Source organism: Typopeltis vanoorti, chromosome 13, assembly GCF_054136105.1.
Source record: "Typopeltis vanoorti isolate ZY-2024b chromosome 13, IOZ_Tvanoo_1.0, whole genome shotgun sequence".
Taxonomy (NCBI): Eukaryota; Metazoa; Arthropoda; class Arachnida; order Uropygi; family Thelyphonidae; genus Typopeltis; species Typopeltis vanoorti.
Window position 1 is genome coordinate 4,981,077 of NC_143561.1, and position 16,904 is coordinate 4,997,980.

The 16,904-nt window shown below is 35.7% G+C and overlaps 1 protein-coding gene across 2 annotated transcripts in view; it reads left to right on the forward strand.

Moving 5' to 3' along the window:
* Chd1 (chromodomain-helicase-DNA-binding protein 1) overlaps positions 1–16,904 on the forward strand; it is a 557,090-nt gene that overhangs the window by 69,096 nt on the left and 471,090 nt on the right. For both annotated transcript variants that reach the window (XM_090402402.1, XM_090402403.1), the window contains exons 3-4: positions 3,710–3,899; positions 14,437–14,520. In XM_090402402.1, coding sequence (XP_090258528.1) covers positions 3,710–3,899; positions 14,437–14,520 — 274 coding nt within the window. The remainder of the gene's footprint in view (positions 1–3,709; positions 3,900–14,436; positions 14,521–16,904) is intronic.

Genomic DNA, 16,904 nt, shown 5'->3' on the forward strand with positions numbered 1-16,904 from the left:
ATTTGTTGTCCTTTGTACTCGCTAGGGCATAATATACTCATTCATGCACTTAACTGCCTCCCTAAAGTCTGCATATCTACTCCCCCCTCTTAATAAATCTAGTTTCCCTGAGTCTGTACATCCACTTCAACATCATTCATCAACACTTTTTCAAGTCTCCGTACATCAACTCCATTCAAATGTAACCCATCCATCTTATATAAGTCCTTTCGCCCATCGAACTCATTCCACACATCCACAAATTCCACACCACTCTCCATGCATAACCCATGCATAAAGTCATTGGCAATTATGGCCCTCCTCCTAAACACTTCGCTATCATACCGTGGTAAGATACTCACCATCCTAACTCTCTCACTCTTCTCTTTTGCTACTTCAAATAATTCCCTCACATCCTCTATCATTTCCATTTTGTCCTCTTTTAAATCATTTGTTCCTGCCACGATTATCATCTCTTTCACCCTCTGTTTTTGCAGTCGAATAGATTCGCTGACGTCCTTTATGTAAGCAAACAAAAAAAATTTTCAATACTGGGACAACTAATGGCAAAGGTGGCATAACTTCTCATCACTTGCCTTAGTATTCCATAATGCAAAGCACATCTCCTTGTGGACATGTGTAATGCTATGCATATTAAGGGAAGGGTCACACTACTCAGACTGGTTTCGACCTTTATTGAGGTCTCGTCAACGGGATCCAGACCCAGTGGTGGTGATACTGAGGTGGAAGTAATGGAAAACTCATATGTCCATATAGTTGCCCCAGTTCTGAAAATGCTTCAGGTGCAAACTTTGTTTGCTTACACTTAGATAAAGGATTAAACCAATTATATAATTGGTAGCATAGCCAAGTGAAAAAACTTCCATTAACTTATCTCTAATCCAGAGAATTTTAATAATAAGGTGTGACACCTTTTTAATAAAAAGGTGTCACACAACTGGTATATTTTCATATACCAGTTGTGTGACATCACGACCTCTGGGTGTGGCTCCCACTGATTAGACCTCAATAAAGGTCGAAACCGGTCTGGGTGGTGTGACCCTTCCCTTAATGCATAGCATTATACATGTCCACAAGAAGATGTGCTTCGTATTATGGGATACTAAGGTAAGTGATGAAAAGTTAGACCACCTTTGCCACGAGTTGCCCCAGTCCTGAAAATACTTCAGGTGCCAAACTTTATTTGCTTACACTTGGATAAAGGAATAACCAAATATATAATTGGGAGCATAACCAATTAAAAATACTTCCATCGACTGATCTCTAATCCAGAGAATTTTAATAATAAGGTATGACACCTATTGGCAGGTATATGGAAATATGACTTCTCCATTACTTCCACCTTAGTATCATCACCTCTGGGTCTGGGTAGTGTGACCCTTCCATTAATGCATAGCATTATACATGTCCACAAGGAGATGTGCTTTGCATTATGGGATACTAAGGCAAGTAATGAGAAGTTATACCACCTTTGCCACGAGTTGCCCCAGCCCTGAAAATACTTCAGGTGCAAACTTTGTTTGCTTACACTTGGATAAAGGATTAAACCAAATATATAATTGGTAGAAAAGGAAGATGGTTATTATCTTCTACTTCTAGGGTAAATTTGAATCTAGGGTTTACTGAATTAATTTTCTCAAGAAATTCATGAAGATCAAACAATGAGGAGTTCCATACAGCAAAAACATCATTAACATATCTGTACCAAATTGATGGTTTAAGTGAAAAAACGTTGAGAATATGTTGTTCAAAATGTTCCATGAAGTAAATAGCTAGAGTTGGTGAAATGGGAGACCCATTGTTGTTCTTTCTATCTGCTTGTATAACTTGATCTGACAACCGAAGTATCCTGAATTAATGACAAGAGTCAAATAAATTTACAATATTAGGAAGAAAATCATTATCAAGTAATTCAATTGTATCACACAGAGAGATGTTTGTAAAGAGTGAGACTACATCAAAACTAGATATGAAGAGGATTGCAAGGATAATCCTTTAATTTTTTTCTTCACTCTATCGAATTTTTTATGAAAGAAGCAAAGTTTCTTGTAAATGCAGAGAGAGAGAGAAGATTAGAAGAGAAGGTATTTTGAGAGTTTATAAGTTAGGCATTCTGTGCAGTTGAATTAAAAGGTGGTATATGTAGGGTGTAAGTCTGCAAGATTGAAGGTAACCAGTGGTGAACCACAAGGATCAATCTGTACATTAATGACATTGGGATGGTCTTCTTTTATAAGAAACAGTCATATTAAATGGGATCTACCATTTCCCCTCAGTTCCGTACACACTTCCATTGTATTCCGCCTAATTTGACCTACAGTTTGTTTCATGATGCGTCCATACCATCTAAGTCAGTACTCAGTTACTTTATCAGCAGTAGATCTAACTTTGAAGCTCCCACATGTGTTGCACGTTATGCACTTTTATCCAGTATGGAAATTCTTCCAGCCCACCTCAATATCTTTATCTTAGTGATGTGTAGCTTTGTTTAAGAGGCCAACATTCTGCAAATTATATAATGGCCAGTCATACTACTGTTTTATATATCTTTCCCTTTACACGCACTGGCATCCTTCTGTCACATAATACTTCGGATGCTCTCCTATGTGTTTCCCAACAAATACACTCATCAGCTTTTCAAGCCAAATGTGAACAAGTTCCTGCGCCCATTCACAGTACTAGTGTACTGTAGGTTGACCAACTTCTCATGGATGGGGTCTCCATAAACAAAAGAATTTATCTTAGCATAACATATTACAAATGTCACCTCCTCAGCATTCAAGAAATTGTATTTTCTTTTGCTGACTGCATTAGTTTCATTTCCCTTTTAACAGCTATGTGTATGAAAATTGCAAAGCTAACCTACCATTGAATATCATGCTGATTTCCATATGGTGATTCCCATGTGAGCTCCCTAAAAAAGAGTTTATTTGATATAGAAGAGATAAATTTTGTTGAGCTCCCTAAAAAAGAGTTTATTTGATATAGAAGAGATAAATTATGTTGATTAATGAATCTTACAGAAGCAGGTTCTCACCTGCTTCTGCAGCTTGCAATTTCTGTTAGTTCAATGTTCACGAGTATTATCATCTGTATCCCCCCCCCCCCTCATCAACCCACCTTCCTTTAAATTTATTGAAAACACATAGTAGCTATTTAATGCTCCATCACAGTTCTTCTCCAAACTCACTGAACAATCTTTTCTTCATTCATTCCCTGTTCTGCCGTCTTTTGTAACAGTCTTTGCTTTGTCTCTGCTATGTATTTCCTAAGGAGTTCAATCTATAGTTCTCTGAATCCAGGGTGTTACATGTTTCTTTTTTTTTCTCATTCTTTTATCTATCCACAGTACTAAGTATGCTATATGTTCAACATCCTCTCATATGTAGGATTATTAATGGAAAAAAAAAAGTTGTAGTGTATCTTGTCACTGTATATTTGAATTATATAGTATCTTAGGATTAAAACATCTACCTCTATCAGAGAAATTTTTATCAGAAAAAAATTTTCAATATCTGCTGCCCTTTTCATTACACAGATTTCATTGGAATACTGAAGTATTAGCCAGCTTCTTTACATGTATGTTACTGCCATCTGTACATAACTAATCAAAAGAGAAAAATTAATAGCAAAAAAAAAGTAGATTTTATGCTTTAGCCATGTGATGCTAAATTACTTTTCTCAGTCGAATTTTATTTTTGTTTTCCAGTAAAAAAATAACACCAAAGAAACAGAAGAGTAGGATAAGATTTTGTGGCTCAGAGGAGGATGATGATGACAATGATGAATCAAGTAGTCCTAATAAAAATGAGGGAGATGGGAGTCCTCACACAGAAAATTCACAAGATGGTACTCGTATGTCTCAGAAACGTAAAGACAAACTGAAAGACCTGAAACAGGTAATGTATGAATTCCTTTTAATATTGATATAGAATGATGAAAGAATAATTCATCTATTTAGGCTTATTACATAAGATATTCAGGTCCAGTTCTTATCAGTCAGTTTTAATTTTATTTTCAACGTTCCATTTGAGCACAGCTTTAGACTATAGATTCAACTGTTTTTATTTATTTTTTTAATTATTTTATCTTGTGTGTGTGTGTGTGTGTGTGTGTGTGTGTGTGTGTGCGCGTGCGTGCGTGCGTGCAAGTAACATTGTCCATATGGATAGCGAATGAACATGAATGGGCTGACAGTTTGTGATTTAGCCAGCATTTTGCTTACACTACAAACAAAATCATGTTTGTAGTGTAAAATTATACTACAATGTGATCACATGCTGGTTGGGTTATTTCCTTTTAAATGACTCTATATCCATTTAGTTTTGTCAAGGAATTAGAGTGAAAGAAATGTTGGCTACCAGAATAAACTCAGCATTAGGAATTTAAGATATGCACTATCAACTGCATAGGAAATTGTAAAAGCACTATGGATTGCCAGAATTGGTCGTGAGTTCCCTGATAGTGAATGGATTCAAGGAAAGGTACGATAGGATTTGTGTGTATGATGGTTGATTTGGTTCTCCCACGATGAGTCTCTGGACTCCATGAAGATGCTGTAAATAATAATAATAATAATATAGAAATGCTTTATTAGAAAATTTAGAAGAAAGAGCAATGCTAATAATAATGGTAAGTATCCTCTTGATTTCTGCTTAGAACATGGATTATTTATAATGTAAGTTATTTTTATTTTTAAGGATATTTATTAACTGACTTATGTTTTGCTGGATTTCAAACCAGCATGTTCTACACAACAGTGAATAAGTGAGGCAATTCAAATCGTAATGGACAAAAGATCTAAAGTCCTAGTTTGTCACCCTCTAATGCTGAATAAAAGAAGTTTTACAGCTGAATAAGGGTGACTCTTAAAGTAACACTCTCCCAAATTTTTGGCAGATTAATGCAGCCACTTTTGTTGAGGTTAGGAAAATGCTTCATAACCACTGAAAGTAATAACTTCTACATTATCATTGTTGGTAATAGACAACCTCCTAAGTGGCATTTCTACTGATATTTGATTGATTGCTTTAAAAATATGGAGAGCAAAATATAATATTCAAAAATTTTGAAATGGTAATATAAAGTATGTTAAACATGCAACAGTTTAATCAAGTCTGTAATATTAACATGCCACAGTGTTTTTTCTTCCTCCTGTAAAATCTTGTTCTTTCACATAGGAGGTTGTCTATCATCAATGACAATATAGCACATTGATTTTATTCCATCTAATCCTGTGTAAAGGGGTGTCTAAAGCATGGTCTGCCAGTCCCGACTCACCACAATAATAGTAGTGAATATATTGCCTATGTTCTCTAAGACAAGATCTGTTTACATTTGCCTTTTTGAATCAGCCTACTACAGACAGACATTTGTCTGTCTGTAGTAGGCTGATTCACAGTCACAGAGAACTTTGTACACTCCAGGATATGCTAGAACATCAGTTCCTAACTGGTGGTATGCATACCCCCAGGGGTATGTGCTAGGATGTTCAGGATACACGAAAAATAATCAGTAATGGCGAAAAAACAAGTAAAGTAAACAAAATGCAAAACAATAGTTATGGCACAATAAATGTTAAGTTTGAATCACCGCTAATGGAGACACTTTAAAACTAGCTCTCATTAGTGAATGATGATTGGTAAGAGCATGGCTATGAACCCCTCCCCCAAACTGCTCTTCTACCAATCATTGCACACAGTTCATGTGTCACCCATCCTCCTTTCCAGAACAATTGTGTGTTACTAAGAAATGATCTTTGCAATAACGAACCTTCCACTGACTTTCATTTGCGATGTTTCTAGAATTTCTCCAAAAATATAAATACATCTGTAGCCAGACTGTTTGATCAGTTCAGTTATTGACTGAATATAAATAAATGCGTTGTCTTTAATTGTGATTCTTCTCAAGTAGTTTTTTATTTAATGTTTAACATAGTTTCAGTTATTATTGTCAGTGATTTTTAAGCATGTCAGTTATGGATCAGTGGTTGAAAACAGGAACGGTTAAAAAACCAAAACTTGATGTGGATTATAACCAGTCACCAAGTACTTCTCAACACGTGTCCACAGCTATGAGTACTACACAGAAGAAAAGGAAATACTGTGAAGAGTATATTAAATATGGGTTTTCATTTGTAGGAGATGATGACTGTCCTAACCCTTTGTGTGTGGGGAAGTATTATCCAACGGTTGCATGAAACCCTCTCTACTCATGCAACATTTAGAAACTAAATATCCTATGTATAAAAACAAAGAAATACGTTATTTTCAGTGGTGCTTAGAAAAGCGTCCAAATGTAACTTGATACATGACGTCAGGAAAGAAAAACAATGAGAATGTAGTTGAGGCTTCCTACCGTATTGCTTATCATATAGCTAAATGTGGTAAAAACCACACCATAGCTGAAGATTTAATTTCTCCTTGTATTATGGATGCCATTTTTTGTACATTTGGGGAAGAACATGTCTGCAAAATTAATACTCTCTCTTTTTCAAACAATACAGTGTCTCAAAGAATTCAGGATATGTCTGATGATGTTGAAGCTGTAGTAGTAGATAGAATTAAAAAAAGTAAAGTAAATTCTTTTCCATCCAAGTTGATGAAAGTGTAGATGTTGCTGATTTATCTATTTTGCATTATCAAAATTTATGGAGACAACTACCGTATTAGAGCAAAACTTTAGTTTAATAAAAATCAAAATGAACACTCGATGTTTCGACCTTCATATCAAGGTTATCATCTGGAGCATACACACACACACACACACATATATATATATACACAAAGAAAGAAGCTCCACTACAATCTACATGGTTTTCTAAAGTTACTGACCAATCTTTACAACAATTATTGGCCTGGCCTGACAAATACTGGCTATAACAAAAATACTGTTAATAAAGTTCTTCATAAAACTTCATCCAAAAAGAATATAGATATACAGAAAAACCATAACCATCCCATACATTAAAGGGTTACCAGAAAAAAATTAATAGAATCCTACACCATTATAATCTTAATGCCACTTTTAAACCACCTTTAAAATTAAAAAACATATTCAACTCCTCTAAGGATCCTCTTTCCCCCCATTGGCACATCCTGGAGTTTATTGCATCTACTGCACCTGTAACTTACCTTATATTGGTGAAACTGGATGTGCAATCCCTATACATAAAAAAGAACACAAAAGACACATTAAATATAACAATTTTAGTGAAGCAGGCCTCTCGTATCATGCTCTCAACACCTACACCAAATTGATTGGAAAAGTACCTGGTCTTTACATCATACAAAAACCTGGTATGAAATAAAATTTAAAGAAGCCTGTGAAATTCTGATTAACCACCCTAATCTCAACAATAATGGTGGCATAAAAATTCCAAGAATTTGGATGGCACATATTCAGCCTACTTACTTTCCAGCATACTTTAGGACTTTAAGCAATTTTCAGCTTTTATTGGAAAATATTCCATACCAATTGGTTGAAATTTATATGTATAATCACATACTTTTATATATATATAAAAACATGTTGCCCAATTTAATTGGGCCTCTAGCCCAATTTAATTTTGTAACCTAATAGATAATAATAATAGGACTCTAGCTTTGATGTAGTAAATGTTTTTTTTTTCCTCACCAGAGGTCAGGCCAATACTTGTTGTAATCATTGGTCAGTAACTTTAGCAAACCATGTAGATTGTAGTGTAGCTTGTTTCTTTGTATATGCTCCAGATGATGACCTTGATATGAAGGTCTAAACGTTGAGTGTTCATTTTGGTTTATATTAAACTAAAGTTTTGCTCTAACACAGTAGTTGTCTCCATAAATTTTGATAATGTATTCTGATCACCATGTAAGTATGAAAGAAAGGATTATCTATTTTGCTCGTCATCGCATGGTACTTGACAGAAAAATGAAATTGAGGAAAACCTGTTGCTTTGTTATCCATTGACAGAGCATACCACAGGCAAAAATATTTTTAATATGATTGATGGTTATTTCATTGTAAAGGACATTAATTGGTTGAATTGTTGTGATGTATGCACTGACGGAACTATGAGTCTATGTCAGGTTGTTTTATAGGCCTATGCGGCCAAGTTGAAGAAGTAGCTCCCAATGTACCATGGAGACACTGCATTCATAGACAAACTCTTGCATTTAAGCCTCTTCCTAGTGAACTGAGAGCATTCTTGATGAGGCTGTAAAAGTTGTAAATTTTATTAAGTCACAACCATGAAACTCCAGATTGTTTAAAGTGCTGTGTGAAGAAATGAACATCCTTCACAGCACATTACTTTTGCATATGGAGGTAAGGTGGCTATCTTGTGGTAAAGTATTTACATGGCTATTTGAACTTAGACATGAAGTCCTGGTTTTTTTTTAAAGACCATCATTTCCATCTTGCTCCAAAGTTTCATGACAGTGATTGGCTTCAAAGTTTTGCATATTTATCAGATATTTTTCTGGAAATAAACAAACTCAGCTTGGGACTTCAAAACAGCTCAATCACTATATTCAAAGTAACTGACAAAATTGAGTCAATGATTAAAAAACTGGACTTTTGGAAACCGTGTATTGAAAGAGTTCAGCCTGAGGTTTTTGAAATTCTGCACAACTTCTTCTCCGAGCATGACTTGCACCTATCCTGAAATGTGAAAGAGAATATTTTAAGCCACTTGGAAGGTCTCAAAGTGTCATAAGTACTACCCTCAACGTGGAAAAGAAAACAATTGGATTGCAGATCCCTTCAATGAAGAATTCTTCAAAGAAGCTAAACTATCAATCAATGAAAAAGAGCAGTTAATCGAACTTTCAACTGATTCTTATTTTCTTATTTTCTTCTTACACCTTCATAAAAAATAAGTACCACAACAAGTCTGGGAAGTCTGGATTTAAGACTGTATCTTGCATCTTTTAAGCCTGATTTCCAAAAACTAAGTGCATCAAAGCAAGCTCAACGATCTCACCAACAATGTTTCAATCAGCTAGTGATCTGTATACCAATTATTACAGACTTTTCAGATAACACAAATAAATATTATTAATAATAATAAATCAAAAGTTTGTTAAATACTTGATCATCATTATCAATATTTAACACGAAGCTATACTTATTTGTGTGTTACGAATATTATAAAATTAAATCTGTAGTTTTTACTTTTAGCGTAGTAATTTTCCATTCCCAAGCATTACCTCATTTCCACTATTTTACATTAAGATAGGTACTGAACAAAAGTGTCAGTATTTAAAAACAGCTATTTTAAATACAAAGGGATACAATTTATAGAAATGGGTTTAAAAAGGGTACACAAGTGGAAAAAGGTTGGAACCACTGTGCTAGAGGATGGAGTTTGTCCTTAGGAGTGTGGATCAGAGTTGTTAATTTGATATGTGGTTTGAATGTGGTGTGAAGGTTATATACAAGTGTCCCTCGCTTTACGTGATTAATTGGTTCTATGAAATAATTGTGTAACACAAAATTGCATAAAGTGAGTTGAATTTAGCATGGGTGAGATAGGGATAGGGATTTCTTCAGGAGGATAACAAAATAAAAACTTTACACCTGTGAGCAAAAGAAATTTTAATGAATGAATTATTTAAACTTATAAACAAAATACACAAGTTTTATCAAGATTACTTGCTGAGGCAAATAACCATGTTCCTGAATTACACTTAGAAATTTTGCTGGAAAGTTCTCAGCAGTAACAACATCAGCTCCTGCGGTGCATGCACAAAATCACGTGACCACACACAGGGTGATTGTGAAATTGCTACCGGTCGTGATTTTTTTTAAATAACTTTTTAAAATCGCGTTATAGAAAAAATGCGTAAAGTGAGATCGCATATAACGAGGGATACCTGTATAGGAATAGTGTGTTTAAGGAGGGGGAAGTAGGGGAGCCATTTAGTATTTATCTCTTTTGTGGGAGCTTCAAATAATGCAGAGCTGTGTTTTACTGACACTGAAGTTGATAATGTTACCCAAACCCCATTTCTGAATGCTTTGAAGATCGGAATTTAAGGTAGAAGAGGTTAGATTTCTGGATGTTATGGTGATTTGTGCTTTGCAGGGTTTTCAAATGAAAAGAGTAGGAGGAGGAGTGTAATGTGTTGTCATCAGCAAAACTGTGTGCTAGATTGGCTGTCATCTAGGGTAGATTATTTATGTATAGAAGGAAGAGAGTGGGCAAGGGTACAGAGCCTTGTGAGACCCTAGCATTAGTTGCATAGCTCCTTATCGGGGGGGGGGGGGGGCAAATGGTATGAGTTTTTCTAATAGGCCTTTTTGCCATACTCAAATCAACCACTTAAGAGTCTCCAAACCTTTCCAAGGTGTTTGTCCAGAGATGTGTGATGATATAGTTTAATAGGTCCCCTGTTGATTGACAGTGGCAGAATCCATACTATCAGTCATTTATTAGTCTTCAAGGTAGTGTAGGAGTTGGCCATTGATGGTTATTTCCATTACTTTGGAAGGAATAGAGGTGAGAGAAATTGGATGGTAGTTTGAAGGTAATTGTTTTTCCCCTAAATAGGCAGCGTGAAGTGGGAGTCAGCTTTGAGCAGACCTTTAGAACAATTGGAAGGATGTCATCAGGACTGGGAGATTTTTTGGTATCCAGTTTGAGCAAACTTTTTCTGATCTCTTTCAAACACTGCTTTGAGTGCTGGGCATTTAGAATGGTTGTGGACATGATCAGCTATGTAAGAAGATTTGGAGGCACAGGAGGTGGGCTTTTTCTGTGAGTGATGATGCAATAGTACCATCTGAGTGTAATAGTGATGGGGGTAGTGTTCGGCAGAAGCTCCAGGTAATAGCTGTGGCTAGAGCCCAGAAGGCATGGCTGTTGTTTGAGCAGGATGCAAGTTTCCTGCTTTTAGCTCTCTTAAAATCAGTTTTTGATGTGGTGATAAAATCTTGTAGCTATTCTGGGCTTTGGTTTAGGCTGTATAGGAAGTTGGAATTTTGCAACCCAGTTGTGATATGCTTGACTCCCTTTGTACAGTCTTGGCACACATGTAGGATAACCAAGGCTTAGATAGGGGACGAGAATTTAGGATAGAGCAGGATATAAATATTTTCATGCTGATGGGTATTATTTCAGTGATTCTTTCTGCACATAGGTTTGGTTAGGCTGACCGAAAACAGTGATCTGACCAAGGAAATGAGGAGTAGAAGTTGTGAATATCATCCCACTTGGCTTTCTGGTAATGCCATACAACATATGGATGTGAGTGATTGTATGTGTTGCTCCATGGGGGAAGAAATCTACACTACATTTGTGGTCTGAGCAGCATAGAGGGTAGACAACATTCACAGTGTACTTAGATGGTTCACTGAGGAGGAAGAGGTCCAAAGTGTTTGAGGAGTGGTTGCGATTGTCTGGTATTCTGGTAGGCATGTGGACAATTTGATTGCAAAAGTCTTGGCCTCTCTACTTGCTTGATCTGTGCAGTTGGAAGTGGGTAACCATATAGTGTTGTGGATATTGAAGTCCCCAAGGAAGATGACTTCACTGTTCAGAGAGCTTCATTGGAGAAAATCAAGATTTGAGGAAAGGTAATTGAAGAGTTCAGGGTGCTTGTTGGCATTAGGAAAGTGGTAGAGAATGCATATGAATTTGGTCAAATGGGGCAGGGTGATTTTTAGCCAAAGGAGGTCAAAATTGGGAGATTCCAGGTTTTATACTCTCTGGCATGATATATCAGAGCAAACATATGTGCTGACGCCACCTCTAAAGCAAAAGGAGTTAAAGGGTGTGTAGTTGATAAAGCAGAGATGGGTAGTGTTTGAGGAAGTTGAGATTTGAGTTTCTGTCAGGAAGTATGGTGGTCACCTTCCAGTCCCAAGTAACTCCATGTTGATATATATTATATATCAACTGCCACATTGGTAGTATGTCCATGTATGCCATTGCCACTGAAATGGAGACATCCTAGCGTCACTTGTACAGGAAAACACCAAGGGTAGCCACCAAAAATGACTGACAGAGACAGGAGGGTGTTAAAAGAGGTGGCACGCAAAAACTGGCTACAATTGCACAGACCATCCGTGATGAGTTCCAAAGTGCCAGTAACATCTTGGTGAGAAATAATACTGTATGAAAAGAACTCCATTTACTGGGATTCCATGGAAGAGCGGCAGCACACAAGCCGAATATCGCAACAACAAACAAACAAGGTGGCTCATCTAGCTTTTTGCAAAGAGCATGTGAACTGGACAATGGATCAGTGGAAAAAGATACTACTCTGGAGCAATAAATCAAGGTTCACCTGTTTCCAGTCTGATGGCAGGGTGTGGTGTGGAGGCAGCCTGGTGAATGCTTGTTACCACAGTGTGTTGTACCCACAGTAAAGTTTGGTGGAAGGTGGGGTGCATTCAGCTGGTTTGGAGTGGGACCACTGGTTGTTGTCCATAGTTCCATGAAGGCAGCTCAGTTCCTTGATATTCTAGATAATCAGATGTTGCCTACACTGTGGAGTTTTTATAGAATGGATATGGAATGGACCCATCTTACTATCAAGACGACAATGCCTCATGCCACAAAGCTGCAGCTGTTGTGGAATGGTATGAAGAAATGGGTGTTAAATGACTGCTCTGACCTGAACGCCTGTGGGACAAACTGCAGCAGCGATTGAGGTCCAGAGCAGCATGCCCTCGATCTGTTACTGAATTCAGTGCTGCTTTGATGGAGGAATGGAGATGAATTCCACCTGATGTCTGCCGCACATTGGTGGAACGCCTCCCTCAAAGGATGCAGGAGGTGATGAAAGCCAAAGGTGGACATTCCTGAGAGTTTTCCTGCTGGTATCAGTTGTAAATTGCTAAAGTGTCCAGACAATTATTGGTAGATAGTGTATATGTATGCATATATATGTAGGAAGGGGGAAGAATAATTCTTAATAGGTTTAACAATAAAAAAAGTTTGCTATTCAAACTTTTTGAACAGTAGCTTGGAGCATTAAGTTGCAATTCATACTTCTGTTCCTTTAAAACATATAATGCTTATTTTAACTATATGGCTCCAATAGTGACCATAAGTTAACTACCTGAAATTTTTTATTGTAATTAGAAACTTCCATTCAACCATCTGGTATTTACAGCACTAAGAGAATGGTGTGTAGGATTCTGTTTTTATTTATTTAATGCTTTGTATTTTTTCATCCAAAATATAGTTATTCATTATAAAAATTATGGAAACAACTACTGTGTTAAAGTAAAACTTCAGTTTAATATAAACCAAAATAATCACTCAACATTTTGACCTTCACATTCTGGAGTATACACATATATATGAAGAAACAACCTGCACTACAGTCTACATGGTATTCTAAAGTTACATTGATTTAGTCAACTGGTGAAAAAAAAAATCAACATTAGACTCATGTTATTATTATTACAAAAAATAAATCAAGCTATTAATAATTAAGAAATTTTGATTAACCATCCTAATCTTAACAATAATGGTGGCATAAAAATCCCAAGAATTTAGATGGTACACATTCATTCCACTTAGTTCCTCAAGTTTTCCAGCAAATCCTGGCTTTAGGGGACTCTAAACAATTGTTTCTTTTATTGGCCACCCCCATCCATACTGTTTTGTTTATTTTTTTGTAACCAAATAGATAATAATATTAACTGGACTTGACCGTTGGTGTAGTTTTTTTTTTTTTTTCCCCATAGGAGGTCAGGCCAATAGTTTTAAGAGTTGACTAAATCAATGTAACTTTAGCATACCATGTTAATTGTAGTGCAGATCTTTCTTTGTATATATGTGTATACTCCAGATGATGACCTTAATGTGAAGGTCATAATGTCGACTGATTATTTTGGTTTACATTAAACTGAAGTTTTATTCTAACACGGCAGTTGTTTCCATAATTTTTATAATGAATTCTGATCACCAGGTAACCATGAAGGAAAAGAAAACAAAATATAGTTAATTTACCTTTTTTTTTTCTTTATTAAAAAAAAAGTATGACATTTCTTTTGACTTTGCATACATTGACTACAAAAAAAAAAAAGCAAAATTGCTACAACTGCACAGTATTTCTATATTGACCTGCATATGCCTGTCATATTCAGTCACCATAAATGAAGTCTTGTCACCGAACCTATAGGACATTCCTGTATTAATTAAGACAATATCATTCATGTGTTGATTGACATAGGATAACTTTTGTGTGTGTGTGTATATATATATATACACCACTATATATTACTATATAGTGGCCATAAAATATTGGGTAATAATCAATAATCTGATTAAAATTAAAGTTCATGTTACTCAAAACAGTAGGTAGTAGAAAATGATAAATTGATTTCTGAATTCTTCATTGAAAAGTATATTTAATACATCTGGTTTTATTTATTAAAGATATATTTAAAAAGTGTATTGGAAACCATTAAATAGGATTTTATAAAAATTATTTCTAGATGTGGGAGGAATATCCAGATGTGTATGGTGTTAGGAGATCTTCAAGGTCTCGTAAAGAGCCAGAAAGATATACAATTAAGGAGGCAAGTTCATTCTGTTACATTCAATATTTGTTTTTTCCCTCCATTAAACTCATAATATATTATATTTTATAATTTCACAACTGGAACATATTCAGGATAACGTTATAGGAAGGAAAACTAGATAAAAGTTTTGACATTTACATAAAGAAATAAGAGCTGAAAATATATGTGAAATGATTTATTTTATATAATTTTCATCCAGGAATCAAGAGTATAATTTGAATTTTAGATAAAGCCACAAGAGAACATAACTGGAGATTAAATGTACAAACATGGAGAGTAAACATGAATAATGGAGAGCAACATATTTTTCTCCTTAGCAAGTGACTAAGGAGACAATTTCCCACAAAGGAGATAACTGTAGTTCATTGGATCTGTTGAGATTAGGGCAATAAAGTTAAGTTTCACAGCTCTCTTTGTAGAGAATCCATGAGGAAATTGCTCTTATCGGTCTCTTTCCAAAGAACCTTATGTATAGAAGTAATAGTATGTTTTGTAAGTCCATATTAATCTGGCTCATAGAATTTAAGGTAGTTTTGATGTTCCCTAGTCTGTTATCTGTCAGGAATCTAGTATTTTCAGCTGTTATATTTCAGTCTTCTAACATATTTTTAACTGCATTATTCTGCTTAGATCTCGGTCTTCCTCCAGATCTTTTTCCTACCTTCCTAGCATCAAATACCTGCTTTGCTAATCTTTTCTTTCCTAGGGAACAATATGTTTAAGTGTCCATCTGAGATTAGCTCTTCTCATACATTCCTGCTAACAATGTAAAGTTTCTTTCTATCTTCATTTTTAATATGATGCCATCTAACCATTCCCTAATCTATCTTAGAACTGTCATATTTATGGTCATAATTTTCCAATGGATTCCATCCTACATGGGATTAAAAGGAAATGAAACTGCAGATCAAGTAGCAAAAATGGCTGCAACATCAGTGTGATACCACACATTTTGATCTTTTTAAAACTACTCAAAAAGAAAATGTAAAAAGAATGATTCTCTAGGACATGACTCACTGGTATTCAGTGGAAAAACCAGGAGCTACCATCAACTCCAAGTTTAATCGCCGTGCCACTACCATGATCTCTCACTTCAAGACTGGCCACACAAGACCAATCAAGTTTAGCAATACCAAAAAAGTCTTCCTCATCTGCAAAATTTGTAACATTGAGGAAGCATCACCACTCTGAACTTTATAAGAGATTTATATGAGATTTTTAGACCATCATGCTTCATAGGCCTCCTTAACTATATATTCATACCATATTTTGGTGTGATTTAAACAACGATGTTTTTCCAGTCATTTCTGTGTAAAGTATTCAGGGCATGATCAGAAAGGCCAGCTTTACCATAGTTATTAAATTTAATGTGCTGTTTATGTTGCTTTTTTTGAATTGTACAAGTTGTTTCACCTATATAGGGCAAATTACAGGTGTAATGAATACTCCAGGGTGGGCCAGCAGAGGAAGTGGATCCTTGGATGAGTTGTGTAAGTTCTTTAATTTTGCAGGAGGTTTAAAGGTGGCTTTAAGATTGTATTGCTGTGGTGTTCTGTTTATTTTATCTGATATCCATTTAATGTATGGAATGGTTACAGTTTTTATTGTAGTCTTGTTTATTTTTGTTTTTAAGTGAGGTCTTGTAGAATTTTGTTGATAGTATTTTGGCTGTACCCATTTTTTAGGAAGGTATTATTGATAACTTTTAATTCATCTTTAAGTGCTTGTTCATTGGAGCAAATCTTCAAAGACCTGCTTTTTAGTGTGTTAATGACACCTAGTTTTTGTGTTGAGTGGTGGTAGGAGTTTGTGTATATATTGGCCAGTATGTGTAGGTTTCCGGTAAACAGTGAAGGAGAGACTGCCAGAAGGAAGATGTGTGACAAGTGTATCTAGAAAAGGAAGTGTGTTCTGCTTTTCAATCTCAATTGTGAATTGTATGTGTTTGTGTTCGTTGTTTAGGTGACTGAGGAAAGTGTCTAATGTCTGGCGGCCATGGGATCAGATAGCGAAAACATTGTAAGCATATCTAAGCCAGACTTTGGGTTTTACAGGTGAGGAATCTAGAGCATGTTGCTCAAAATATTCCATATAAAAGTTAGCAGTTGGGGGGGGGGGGGGTAATGGTGAGCCCATGGCTGTGCCTTCTTTTTTTGTAGGTAGAAAGTGTTTTGCCAACAAAATAACCAGAACATAGTACATGTGCAAAGAGTGCTGTGGTATCGGAAGGGAATTTTTCCTGTAATAGAAGGATTATGTCATTGATTGGGGTTTGAGAAGAGGGCAGAGATGTCAAAACTGTCTAATAAATCACCTTTTTCCAGTATGTCTTTGATTTTGTTTACAAAGTGTTGTGAGCTTTTAATATAGGAGGGGGGGGG